The sequence below is a fragment of the Chamaea fasciata genome, unplaced genomic scaffold (assembly GCF_029207755.1).
Source record: "Chamaea fasciata isolate MVZ Bird 193981 ecotype frontalis unplaced genomic scaffold, bChaFas1.0.hap1 SCAF_2, whole genome shotgun sequence".
Lineage (NCBI taxonomy): Eukaryota > Metazoa > Chordata > Aves > Passeriformes > Sylviidae > Chamaea > Chamaea fasciata.
In genome coordinates, this window is record NW_027094087.1 from 25,771,423 (window position 1) to 25,785,297 (window position 13,875).

At 36.2% G+C, this 13,875-nt stretch overlaps 1 protein-coding gene across 5 annotated transcripts in view; it reads left to right on the forward strand.

The window, feature by feature from the left end:
- Positions 1–13,875, forward strand: part of STXBP5L (syntaxin binding protein 5L) — a 184,445-nt gene that overhangs the window by 14,531 nt on the left and 156,039 nt on the right. For all 5 annotated transcript variants that reach the window (XM_066175315.1, XM_066175316.1, XM_066175318.1 and 2 more), the window contains exon 2: positions 2,789–2,886. In XM_066175315.1, coding sequence (XP_066031412.1) covers positions 2,789–2,886 — 98 coding nt within the window. The remainder of the gene's footprint in view (positions 1–2,788; positions 2,887–13,875) is intronic.

Consider the following 13,875-nt stretch of genomic DNA (forward strand, 5'->3'; position numbering starts at 1 on the left):
GAACACCATTGATTTTTTGTTCTATGTTGTTCCTACTGGACACAACTCAGATAAAATAAAAACATTTTGGTGGGGTTTTTGGTGGTTTGTTTGTTTGTTTGTTTTTGGTTTGTTTGGGGGGGTGGGGGTGGTTTGTCAACCTAGGATCAAGTTAATTTTGTGGCCTTTTCTTCTTTTTCATCTGTATTAGTAAATTCTGTTAGAAAGCCCAGGCACAGTTCTGGAACTGTTACTCATCGTTACACTCACGTTCACTCAAGCTGTATCAATACACAACTGAAAAGTCTACTCAAAGTACTGGCTTTTCATGTCAGTTTTTTCTCACAGTCCTTGGAAAAAGAAGGGACCAAAAAGCTTTTGTTGGACCAAAGCTGAGTACAAAAATTTGGGAGTTTGGAGTGTTACAGCTTTTCTGTTTTGTTGAATAGATTTAATCTTCATTTTATTTCTGAGGCTGCTTTAATTTGGGCCAAACCCTCAGTTATAGAGACATCTTTTTCTGCCTGCATGACGTGGCTTTCCTTCCAAAATGGTTTGTTCTTTTGGCATCCTAATAAATATAAATATTTTACTTGAAAAGTGTAATTTACTTGGATGTTAAATAGATTTCACCAATTTTAAAAAAATATTCTACACATGGCAGAATTTTGTATTCACAAAAACCTCCCAATTGGAATTAGTGTAAATACTCAAAATTGGAAAATGGCTGCAAATTAGAAAGAGCAGTTTGAGTTAATTCTGGAGTTCAAAAAATGTACTGAGCTATGATTCTGAAAAGATGTACATCACCGTTCTTGTAAAACATAGTTCTATCGCAAATACAGGTCCCAATTAAAATTCCCAAGTGGAAGTCTGACTCTAGATTGCAGAAATACTGTTAATACAATGCAGATCCCAAATATGTAGGCAAGGATGTAAATATGTCTTCAAAAATATTTATCTTTACATTCTTAGATCTTAAAAAAAGCACTGAATACTCCAGTAGTGGCTAAACATCAGAGAAGCTTACTGTGACTGGAACTGATAGGAATTCAAACTTTATTATAGAGAGCCTTTCTAAAATCAATAATTAAAAAAAAAAGATAATTGGTGAAATATATAGGGTTTTTTTCAGATAAGGAAGAACATTAGTTCCCCAGAATACAGAAATCTTAAGTGTGATAATAGATTAGTAATGCTACATATTCAACACACTAGAAAATACGACAGTCCATGATTCCTGATGTTTTTGTGACATGAGAGGTAAAACCATTTCTAGGGTGTGTAAGTCTGGTCCCAGACTTAGATATCAGAATAAAAAACTTTATTTGAGTAACCCTAACACTTAAGAAGATAAGAAAGTTTTAAAAACCCTAAAACACAAAGAAAACCAAACCAGAAACAGAATTGAGATCTTTGATAAATGCCTACATTAACATAAAAAGTGAGTTACTTTCCTACAGCTTAGTGAAGTAGCATATGCTTCTGGGGTTTTTTCAGCCTAGAAACTAATAATTAGATATTCTTTAAACGACTTCCCTTATCAGCAGTAATTAATATACAAGACAAGTAAGATCTCTTTTAAGGATGTGGTTATTTGCTGAAAAACATACATTTGGTTGTTCCCAAACTGCTTGTGAATATCAGTTCAAGTGTTTCCAGCTGTAATGGAGGAGTTGGAGTGATACAGCTGTGGAATCATCAGCTGCCTTTTACTCAACAGGTCTGCAATTAAGGAGTCCCTTTTGTTGAAGTTGTTCCATAGAGGCTGCTGAATGCTTCAGCAGACATAGTTCTTGAACTAGATAATTTCAAGGAAGAGGAAAATAGCTTAAAAAGTTAAATTTCATTCAGTTCAAAGTACTTCCTCTCCAACCCCAACCACTTACTAAAAAAAGAGTCAGTCCTAGAGTTCAAGGTTTTATTTCATTAAATAATATAAACCCTTATTATTATACTAAAAAATAGCATTTTGTGCCCACTTTAGGTAAACAGCCCCCCCCCCCAATTTAATTTTAGTTCATTTTTATGTGTATTTTTATAGTCTAGTCTTGTTATTTTCAATTTTATGTTAGTGTTCTCTCTCATCAGATTCTTCCTCATAAGAATTTGACAAGTCATGTTGGTCATAACATTCAGGTTAAGGTGACTTAAAATACTGAGACAGTCTTCAAGGATATGTTGTATCATGCTCAGTTCATTTATTCCCCAAAGTATCTCAGCAAAAATTAGAATTAAAAGCATAGTATTATAAATAAAGATTAAGAAAGGTGGGGGGTTCAGTTGCTCATTTTGAGAACATCTTCTCTGGCGTCTTTGTTTTTTAAATTGATATTAAGGGTTTTTACCTCATTGACACTATTCAGTTTATTGGTTTATTGGATCTCTTCCCCTGGACATATTCCATTTCTTTCTGCTGGAGCTGTTCTGTTGAATCTGAGGTTGCTGCTGACAGTGTTTTGAAAGCGTATTACGTATCTTTTTTTTCAGTTTACAGTTCAGCTGCCCTGCATATTAAGGTTATCTTTCAGTATACCACTTCAGCAATATATACCACTTCTATAATAACATACACTTCACAATCTACTTTGTTGCAATAAAAGCATTTGAAATATTATTGAGTGAAAAGCATAACTAGAAATTAATGTGAACAAAATTCACCTCTGTGTTAAAATGCTGTATCTTTTTAAAATATTTCTCTTGGAATGTATTGAAAATGCTACAACGTACAGAAAAACATGAGCACAAAACATTGATGCTGTTCTCTGCGGTTGCAGTTCAGTCACTTTGCTCTTTTGCTCTGTTCCAGACGGTTCGCCATGGTTTTCCTTACCTACCCACTGCCTTAGCTTTTGACCCAGTTCAGAAAATTCTGGCAATTGGAACAAGAACAGGAGCTATACGAATGTATCCTTTCTCATTCAGAATTTGCACCATTTCTATGTATTTGTAATACAGGGATGGGAATTATCTTCTGCAAGTACTCAGGTAAGGCTACATTTGTTATGTTCTACGTCATTTTGCTTTTATGAGATGGTCTGGAAAAGGATATGCTGTTGAGGAATTAACCAGGTCCCTAAGGGGTTCAAAGAACAATTTCTGATTGAGTTTTTAGCATATGGTTTTGGCATATTTTGTTTAAGATGAAACAGAATTGATCTTTTTCAGCGTGAAAAGTAAGAGTGGACAGCAAAGTGGTAATGAGCAAGTTGTGGATGTTGTGCTAGCAATAAATAAATTCATTGCTGCAATGCAGTTAGTCAATGTTAGATTCCTGTTAGATGGTTATGTATGAAATTATTTAGACTATTCCATGTAAATGGTGAGAAATAAGTGATTTTAGGACAGAATTCATCTCTTCCCAGAGGAGAAGGTGAGGCACTGTAAAAGTGCCTATTTCTTTTTGCTAATTATAAAGGTACTTCAGTGCCAGTAATTTATATGTTGTTTTTAATACAGTAGGATTTTTAAGTTAGAAGTCTATGCAGAATTAATTTAATTAGAAGGTAATTAAAATTCGAAGACTTAAAGAAAAAATTAAGAATATTTAAATGTTATGTGTTTCAAAATGTTTCGCTACATAATTTTCTTAGTTTGGCATGGTTACAATGTTTTCCACTTCAGTGAAAATACATATAAAGCAAGGAAAAAAAGGAAAAGGACTATTACAGGAAGGTTTAAAAGTTACAGATTACAGAACTAATAAACCAATTTTTTTTACCAGCTTTTTGTAGCCAAATGAATGATGTGTCTAAAGTAGGGGACAATGCTGTATGAAATAACAATATAATATTTTCTGGTTCTTTTGCTATCCCTGTTCCCAAGGTAACTATAAGTGTCATGAACCAAGGGCAGGTTACAAAGTAAAGAAAAATCTCTTGGTGGAAAACAAGGCTGTGCCTCATGTAACATTACTAAAACTTTGGCTCCTCCATTTTTGGGTATTCTTGGTGTGAACAGTTGCATTTTCATAAGCCTCAGTTTCTGTCTGGTCCAGAATTTCTGACAAGACTCAACTAAACCTCCAGTTATATGATCAGCTTTGATAGTTCTACTCTTTATTTCTTACCTATGTGAAGTAGATTGGGTATATTCTGCTCAAATGCAAAGAAGAAAGTGTCCGTGAATTTGTGCACTTCTGGGAAGTGCAAGTCCTGTAGTCATGGTTTCTTCTTCTTTTTAGAGGTATGCAAGGTTAAAAACCTGGGGCTTTGTCCCTGGAAACTTCACTGATATCTTCAGAGTGAGGGTATTGGGAATTCCATGGTAGAAGGAGGAAGACTTTGCAGGAGATTGACTCCTGAGCCCACTCCTTCTTTCCATCTCAGCAATGTGGCTTTTCTAGGAGCAGTGCTGTCCCTGGCTAGGCATCCTGTATCTCTAAAAATCCTTCCTTTGAGGAAAATTCAGGTACAGAGCCTGAATTAATACAGGTTCATGTAGAAACAAATTAAAACTGCATGTCTCCTACCACAGGAGTTCCATGCCACAGGAATGGAACATGAAGTGGAAAAACAGCTATATCCCTAAGCTTATACAAAATTCTCTATGTGCTTTCCATTAAAACAGCTTATAAAGAGTTAGCAGAAGGGAAAAGAATGTTTTTCAAAGTGTCCTTCCTTTTAACATCTCTTCTGTTTGCTAGCAAACTCCTACCTCATTCGTGGAAAAATTTCTACCAGTTCTAGTATGTTAATCAAACAAGAGCATCAGGATTACCAGGGAATTTGATTTTTTTTGGAAGATAAGTCATAACATAAATGCTTGTCAGCTTAGAGAGCCTGGTTTGCTTAACTGAGCCCTGAGTTAATGGAAACTGTGCTTTGAAGACAGAGGGTGCCATAAAAAGAATTACTTATTTATTAATTTTAACTGAGGTTTCTCCACTTGGCTCTAAGTTTTGCAGAACATATTACATAAAAACCTACTTGTGGACTAATAAATTTGCCGTGAAACAGAGCCTAAGACTGCCCCCCAGAACACCACTCATTTAAGCCAGTCTTGTTGCAGATGTTTGTAGTTGTTGAAATCAGGCAATAAAATTCAAGTCAAGATGTAACAAATTAAGTATTATATCTGAAAGTACAACTCATGATGTGTTTTTAATTTTAGCAAACTAAGGAAAATATAGATTTTAGTGGGTCTAAGTTTTCCACAGTATCGTGTAAAAAACAGTATTTCATTCTGCCATGCGTATGTCACGAAAGAAAAAGGGAATTCTTTCCATACATACATTGTGTCTGGCTAGTGTTTGTAAACAGTACTGTTGATGGAGTGAAAGGACAGACTACTTGGCTGCCATCAAAGAAATTCACTCAATTGTTTATTTGTTTGTTTACTGGTAGTGCCAAAGGTACCTGGTTTGGATCAGACTCCCTTGTTTAGGAAACACAAGAGGATGGGAAGAGGAACTTTTTTCCTACAAGGAACTGCTGAGGGAGCTGGGGATGTTTTGTCTTGAGAAAAGGAGGCTGGGGGGGGGAGGGGGACCTTATCACTCTCTCAAGTACTTGAAAGGACAAAAGAAAATGGCCTTAGATTATACAGGGGAAGTTTAGATTGGATCTTAGGAAAAAATACTTCACTGAAAGGGTTGTCAAACCCTGGAACAGGCTGCTCTGGGAAGTGGTGGAGTCTCCATCTCTGGAGGTGTTCAAAAGTCGTGCAGAGGCGGCACTTAGGGACAGGTTTAGTGGTGGACTTCTAAGTGCTGGGTTAGTGGTTAGACTCATTGGTTTTGGAGGCCCTTTCCTCCAAGAAAAGCTGAGTGATTTTATCAGATCATTTTGTTTCATTCTGTGAAACAGTCAGTAAACAAATCTTCGATTCCAGAGTTACTGTGCCAAGTAAAGGGGAAGGTAAAATCTAAACCCAAGATAGCTCTGTTGAACGTCATGGATCCTCAGGAGCTGATGTACACAGAGAGGCTGTATTCCTGGGAGGTAAAACTGAGGCGGTTTGTGCACTCTAGAAAAAAGAAGATCCGGCAAAGAAAATAAAGAGCTCTAATTAAATCTTTGTTGGCAGAGTTCTGAGTAGGCATGGAATTTTACGGTTGCTAAAGGAAATGTGGTAAAGAATGTTTGACATCAGGTTGGATGTACTTTAAAAGAAAAGAGGAGAATGTAACTCGAGGTTTTAGTCTGAGAGAAGGGTGGTATAGAAGCTAAATATAAATTGTGACAGATTTACTCTCCCTGGAACTGCCGTCTTTTAATCTAAACAAGGTTTTGGTAGTTCTTTATACTTAAAATAAGCCGACTGTGATCTCTGCTGTTTACTCTGTGTGATTTATTGGGCAGATGGAATGGGGGTAGCATAGGCAAGATCATAAACCCAAAGTTCTGTTGTTTGAATTGGAGGGATCATTGATACATTTCATCTTTTATCTCATTGTACAATACATTTGAGTTTTTTCTAGAGGACTTGGGCTATTTAGGAATACAAATTTCACTGAGAATCAGTACTCCTAACATGAGTTCTTTTAAAAATTCCTCTGGAAATCAACATACAAATGCGTGGGTTTGTGTGTATAGATACCTAAATAGGTTATTACAGAAATAAATTTATTGTCAATCTACAAGAATAAAAAATTAGTGTAAAAGAAACCAAAGGAGTCAAATTTACCTGTATTACTAAATCTGACAGAACGAGAGTTTGGAGAATTTTTTCTATGCTAAGACTATTATGCATCTGTTTATGTGTGCATTCACATATATATACATATATGTACATACTAGGTTTCTGCATACTTGCATGAATTTGGGTCCATTTGTTTCCCAAGCCTCTGTACCAATGCAATCCCTACACCGCCAGCAGGAGCTTCTAAATAGGGAAAGAGGTTCAGTTTACCTCTGACATATTAGGAAGTTTACCTAGATTCTTCTATACCCTTCTGACAAAGATTGGCTCAGGGCCAAGAAAGGAGCATCTATTGGATCTTGTCACTGTTCTTCAAACCCTGTCTCCCTCTGCATTGGCTGCAAGCCAAGTTATCCCTCCTAGAACATTCAGTATTTAAGAAACAGCACAAAAGAAAGTAAAGGCTTCTTGAGATGTCTTAGGAAGGTGTCTGAGGTTTTCTCAGGCACCTGTGCACAGCTTTATTATTTGTTTTCTGCAGTGTTTTGTTACTTTGTTATTTTTCCTTATTAAACCTTTTGATTTACAAAGCATCTTCAAGGAGCAGTCTCGCTAATTATTACAGCCACTTTTCTGCAGGCTGAACCCTCAGAGTGTGGGGCAAACCCACAAGCCTCTTCCATCATGCTTTTTAAGTAAGCAGACTGAATATGTTACAGTTAAGTGTACTGGACTTCCTTCACTTTCAATTGCTGTTTATCCAGGAGATAAAAATGGAATCTGACATCTGCAAACAAGTGTACTGAGAAAATATAAATTTGGAGATGCATGTAAAACTGGCATACAGGTGGATGACTCTGGCAACATTTTAAGTGGAGCTGATGACTGCATTTATGAACACTATCTGAAAAAATGCATTCTGGATGTCTGTTACAAGGGGGTTTTTTGAGTATAATAAAAAAACCCCTCTGGTTATTCTGATAGTGAAATTATGACTACTGGTGATAGTCAACTATTTCAAAGAATTGATGTGTCAATTAGACTTTGTGTCAGCTTTAGAGCTTTCCCTACCTTTTTTGTTCCAAACTTTCACATCAACAGAAAAGTTGATGTGCATAGGAAATAAAGTACATCAATTTGCCCTCCTTTCCAGTCTGCTAATTATAATTTTAGACAAATATCTGTGACCTAAATTTGGCAGACATCCTTAAATCCTTAATATGTAGTCATACTACATATTAAGTTAGTTATTTTGACTCTTTTCTTCTTTTGCTTTTATCTGCCAGATACTCTTGATGGTAGAAGGAATTGATACTTCTCCAAATAACTTAGGAAAGCCGATATCTAGTAAAAGACAAACCCAAAGTACACAGATACATACAGTGGGAGTATTTTAATGTTGTGGAAGGAGACCTATCTTTGTCTAGCTACAGGCACTGATTCAATTTAAATTCTTGATGACTTCTTGAAATTAGGTGCCTTTCTTGCACATATGTTGTTAATGGAGGGAGACCAGGGATGAAAGGGAACTGTGGAAGGTTGAATGCCCATTACGAGGTAGAAAGGCTACAGTGGTTCTGAATAATTGTCTCTGCATTGGGAATACCTAAGGAGAGGTTTCTGAAACCAGAGTTTCCCCTATGAGGATCTTCTACAGGAAGGAGCATGAACCATGTGATAGGTGGTTCAGTAGGAAATGAGACAGACACAGTCACACACTATTTCAGCCTAAACCTCAAATAAAGGTGTAGGATAAAAGCACAGTCTTTCCTGAGGTTCAAGAAATGGGGAGCTGAACAAAAAAGAGACTATGATCTATTCAGGAGAGAGAGAGGGAAAGGTTTTCTTGAAGTTCCCTTCCCTCATACATGGTCAGCCCACTCCCTGTTTCCCTAACTGACCTAGTTTCACTCCAGTTCTTATAGTTCTTGGATTTCTGTTCCTCACCCCTGCCCTGTCTTTTCTTAGTGGCATTAAGCAGGCAATATTCTTTCAATCTCCATCTTTCACCTGACCTGTGCAAAGCAGTCTCTGAATAACATATTTTTCTAAGGAAACTGTTCAAGTCAAGAACCAAGATGTTTCCCAGGTGCTTCAGATACTGCATTCAAAGCCACACGAGTACAAAAAGAAGGATTAAAAAAGAGCATCATGGGAGAAGCCAAGTTTGTCCAAAAGAGATTGTGGATCAAGAGCTATCAGAAAATTAATAGCTCAAGTAGCCAACTATTAGAGGGTGTTAAAGAATGTAAGCATGGCATCAATCTCTTCATCTAGAGAGAGCACAGGGAGGGGAAGTGACCCAGAAATTTTGTGAGTCTGCTCCTCTTCAGTGCTCTTATGAGGGAGATATTCTGGTGTTTTATCAACACTGTTTTAATCTTGTACTCAAAACAGATCACCCTGCAGGGCTCCATGAAGAAAATCAGGTCCATTTCAGCCAGACACAGCACACTTTTCAGAAATGCTGCAGTAGTGTTTGAACAGTTGTGGTTTTCAGATGATGGGTGGAAATCCAGCAATTTTGACATGCTTTAATTGTAAAACTGATAATTTGAGCAGAAAAAGGATAGATCTTCTCTCTAATTACTGACAATAACTGTGCTTTCCAGTAATCAGTTTCTGGGGTTTTTTTTTTCATTTTATTGAATGAATAGTAGCATATATTTATATGGTATAAAATAGATATACCATATATTGTACATTTATATGTTGGTAATAAACATTAACTCTAAAAATTGCTCACAGATAGGATAAGATAGAAATATTAGAATATGATTCTTTAGTACTATTGATTTCTGGTTGGGAATTTTGTGTGGTTGCTCCAACAATGACCCAGTCACTGAATACACTACTTTTTAAACAGCTATAACAAGTGCATTTTAAATGTTGTGACTTTTAGAGGAGTCTGACTTTCTGTTTTGTTATTTAGCTGTATTTTCTGCAATGCAGAATTGATAGCTCTGTGGCATATTTACGTATTTCAGTTGCTTCAGTAAATAAATAAGGATTGACTGAATTACGTGGTTTGATCTGAGACACACTGATTTCGAAAGCGCCATGCTTTTATTGTGAGATGAATCAATATGTGATGTGTGGTAGAAGAATACATTTGAGTGCATGCATGTACATGCGTGCACATGAATGTCTTTAGTCAATATTGTCTTGGAAACCTATGATCAGAACAAACCAACTTAGGCTTTTTTTTTTTTCCTAATTACTTGCAATACATAAGTTTACATCTGCAAATAATTTCTCCATTTCAGGTGTGGATAGACATGTGCCTCAGTTCCCATTAGATTATAACAATAGGGCTTTCTTTTTCACAGCAGTTTTATTAATCTTAATTTGTAGATTTTGAGAAATTCCACTTTAAGTTAAATTCTTAGAACTGATGAGAAGCTAATATAATGCATCAATACTTTATCTGTTGAACAACTAGATTTAAAATTTGTGATTTGGTTAGGAGAAGTGTGTTGTATTCCTTCTGCAGACATCCTACATTCTATTTAGTAGATTATTTGCATAGTTTCAATACCAATTCATTTTACCTAACTGGCAAGATTCATGAGAGGGGCATCATTTTGAAACCCAAGAATACAGTCTCATTTTTATAAAAATAAAGTTAAAAGTTAATTTTGTCTCATGATAGAGCACTAATATGGTTCATCAATCTTCTCCAGCAGCCTCTGTTACAGGATTAGGATCTGGCAGACCATCTCAGAGGAAGTACAACAGGTCAGACTGAATGTAAAATGCAGTAGTGGGTGCTATTTCAAAGAGTTTGTGCTCATCCACTGACTTGTACTGTGGATGTGCACAGTTGACAGGTGTGACTGTCAGTTCAATTTTCTTAGCAGATTTTTTAAACCTACACATCCTGTTACACACAACATTTTTTCCTACTAGACCATATATACCTGTGAGGTATTTTTCACCTTAAAGTGTTGCACTTTATAGGAAAAACAAGTGCAACCCAGTGTTTATAGGATAATGATTTAGTCACATGATTTAAAGGAGGAATCTTGCATTCCAGTCTGTTGTTAAGAATTCATTATAAGTCTTACTTGGAACAGTGACTAGATGCAATAGTTATAACATGTGAAGTCTTATTTTTGTAGATCATGTTATCTTTGCAAGAGAGATGGAATATCTATTTCATAATAGCTTCATATGTTTGCTTCTCAGGAGTTGTTCATAAAATATTAGTTTATACGGGAAGATCAAATGGTACCCAGTAGATTTGGTGATTTCAAAGTAGCACTTAAATTCAGAGCTGCCTGTCTGCATCCATAGCTCTTGTCTTTGATAAATTCATTTATTTTATATAAACAATCATTGGATAGCATACACAGGTTATAGGGACTGGAACCTAAGATCTCCCCATCCTAGGTGAAAACCTGCTAGTCATGATTTCTTGTTCCATCTCTCTTAATTGAGTATTCCCTTCTCTCTCAAACTCCCACATCCTGCTCTCCTGAACTGAATGAGTCAAGAGTTGCTGTAGTTCCAAGTAGGGTGTGGTCAGGACACTGTGCTTATAGTACTTTTATTTTAAGTAGAATAACCATTCTTTTTTTGTTCCTCATTCTTTTGAGACACAAAAATGTTGCACTGCTAATGGGGAAGCTTTTTCATGCTTTATCAGTGCGCCTTTTCATTCATATAAGGTGTCTGGTGGATAGAGGCACCTGCAGATTTAGAACTGGTCACATGGATTTATTTGAGTGAAAAGTTTTCATCTTCAGCAAGAGCCAAGACTTGCCTTTTCAAGTCCTTTGGCCTTCAATAAAAAGAGCTTCTAACTTGATTCCTGCTGTTGGAAGCTGTAAAATAGTGAAGCATCTACCAGTGTCAAGAAGTCATTACATTTATTAAATATAATGTATGGTTTTAAAATTCTTTTAAGATTAAGAATACCACGTTTATATTTTCCAGAACAACAGACAGAGAAAGTCCTTAAATACATTGACAACAGAGTGATGAGCTCTTTTAAAATACCAGGTGTGTTTTAATTATGCCTCCACGGTGTGTGGTTTGTACAAAGTGAATGAATAACCATTCTTGAGCTTGTATTTATCAATAAAAATAAATTTTTGTATAAAAATGGACCTTAAATTAGGTAAAAGATAACTTACCTAAATTAACATCATCATCCAGACCATAAGCTTTTCAAGCTGTCAATTTCCTCAAGTAGGATGTCCCAGCTAATAAGAAAACAAAACTAGAAACCCCAATCTTTTCTGAAATGAGAGGAGAAGCAAATTCTTCTGTGAAAATCATCCCTAAGAACGTCTTCTTCTATGCTCCTGAATTTTGTAGCTTAGGATGTCTCTGACATTGCAACTCTCAAATGAAAGGAAATACTAATGAAAAACTGGTTCATTTTATAGTTTCCCTCAGTTTTAATTGATAGATCGCTATTTTGGACTTGAAAGAACAAGAATCACTTCATTAGGCTGACAGTTTTACTACAGCAAAGAAGCTTTCTCTTTTTTAAGAGTAAATTAAATCACTGGGAGATCAATAAATGCAATAAGAAAACAGTGTAATTTTCATGGCTGCTGAACAACTTAGAGATGAGATATTTTCCAGTTGTTAAAAAAAAAAAAAGTTTAACTCTTTTAAAAGGAATTTATATAATGCTACCTGCTACATACTCCTAGGAGTAGACTAAATCTTCTGCTGCAAGAGAGGACAGAAAAACACTGAGTCCTTACTAGTTTCTTTAGAGGAATGGTTCTCTGCTGACTTGAAATTCATTAGTTAATACTATTCTGAGCAAGAAGGTAGAATGTTGTACCTCACTTGTCTATTTTAGCTAACCACTGCCAGGGCTCCCCTATTCTAGCTAACCATAACCCTTTTTAGAGCTTCACAGAAAAGATGCTAAGAGAGATTATATTAAGAGTGAATTCTTTTACTTCTACATTCATACCCTAGCCAAAGGAACTCAAACATGGAGTCCTTAGAAATATGATACAATTAGGTCTGTATGTTCAGTTCGTTTTTCATTAATCCTGCATCAGTTCTGTCCTCACACTTCTCCAGCTTTGCTATTGTCAGGATTCCTCACCAACCTTATGCTTTGGGACCTGACAAGGAAGAGCTGTGTCAGGGTTTTTGTCTACCTTGCCGTACTGTGAGCTGTAGAGAAAGGAAGAAGCACAGACATTACACTTAGAGGAAATGAGGATGAAAGAATGAAATACTGCTTTTTTGAACTACTGCATTTCTCTGTTGTTGCTTTCCTGTCTCGTCTCCTGTGAGACTGATGTTATATCATGAGGAGAAAAAAGGAAAATTTTAGTGATTTCATGAAACAGTCTAGTTGGTTGCCTGCTCCCAAAGTACAGCAATCAAAGTGTCTGCTCTGGTTCCCCTGGCATGTTTCAAACTGGCTACAGGGACTGAAAGTTCTTCTGTTCTCCCAAGAGGGGCATCAGGTACAGCTAAATTTATTCATCTGGGCAAAAACCACCAAAGCTGCTGCTGCTGAATAGTTTCAAGATTTCTTCTACTTCCCTAGTTTAGGACAGGATCCTGAATGCTAGCGACCAAAATATCCAGCAATTTCTTCTAAGGTGGTGCAGTTTCTAACAAGACAGGTGAAACTTGTGAATGGTGGAGATGGTCAGAAAGAATGTTCACAATCTGTGTGCTTGGTGTTATCTTTGTTATCCAGAAACAAAACTTCCACTGGGGTCTAATGGTTGTCTGGCTACTGGTTTGTCTCTAAGCACCACCAGATGAGGCTCCTGCTATCGACCTGTTTAACCAGGTCTCTGAGTTTGCAAAGATAGGGAACCAGTAGTTAAGTAGCCTCCTTGCTTCTGATATTTCTCATATTTAGAACATCACCTGTGTGATCATAAGCTCCTAGTTTTACAAGGTCTGTGCATTGACAGAAAACAGGCAATGACAGACTGTTGCCTTTTGTTTTGGAGCTTCATATTGAGATAAATATTTTGCACTTCTGGACTCTGCTATGATGTTGGCATCAGGATTTTAATTAAGACAGAATGGAATACGAATCAAGGTTTCACATGTAATTTTAACCCTTCCAGGTGATCATATTTCTGAATTCTTGGCTTTAATTTACATTCTTTTATCACTTCAGTGTGATCATATAGTAAATAATTCTTCAAGATTTGGGTCAGTTTTGCAATAGTGTCAGAATCACAACCTATTTTCTTGTAAATGTATTGAAATGTATTTTAAATCAGTGCTAGTACTGAGTTAATAATTACATAAAATCAGTTGCATTTCAGGAAAAAAAACCCAGATTGTATAAAGTATCTCAAAATCTGAATT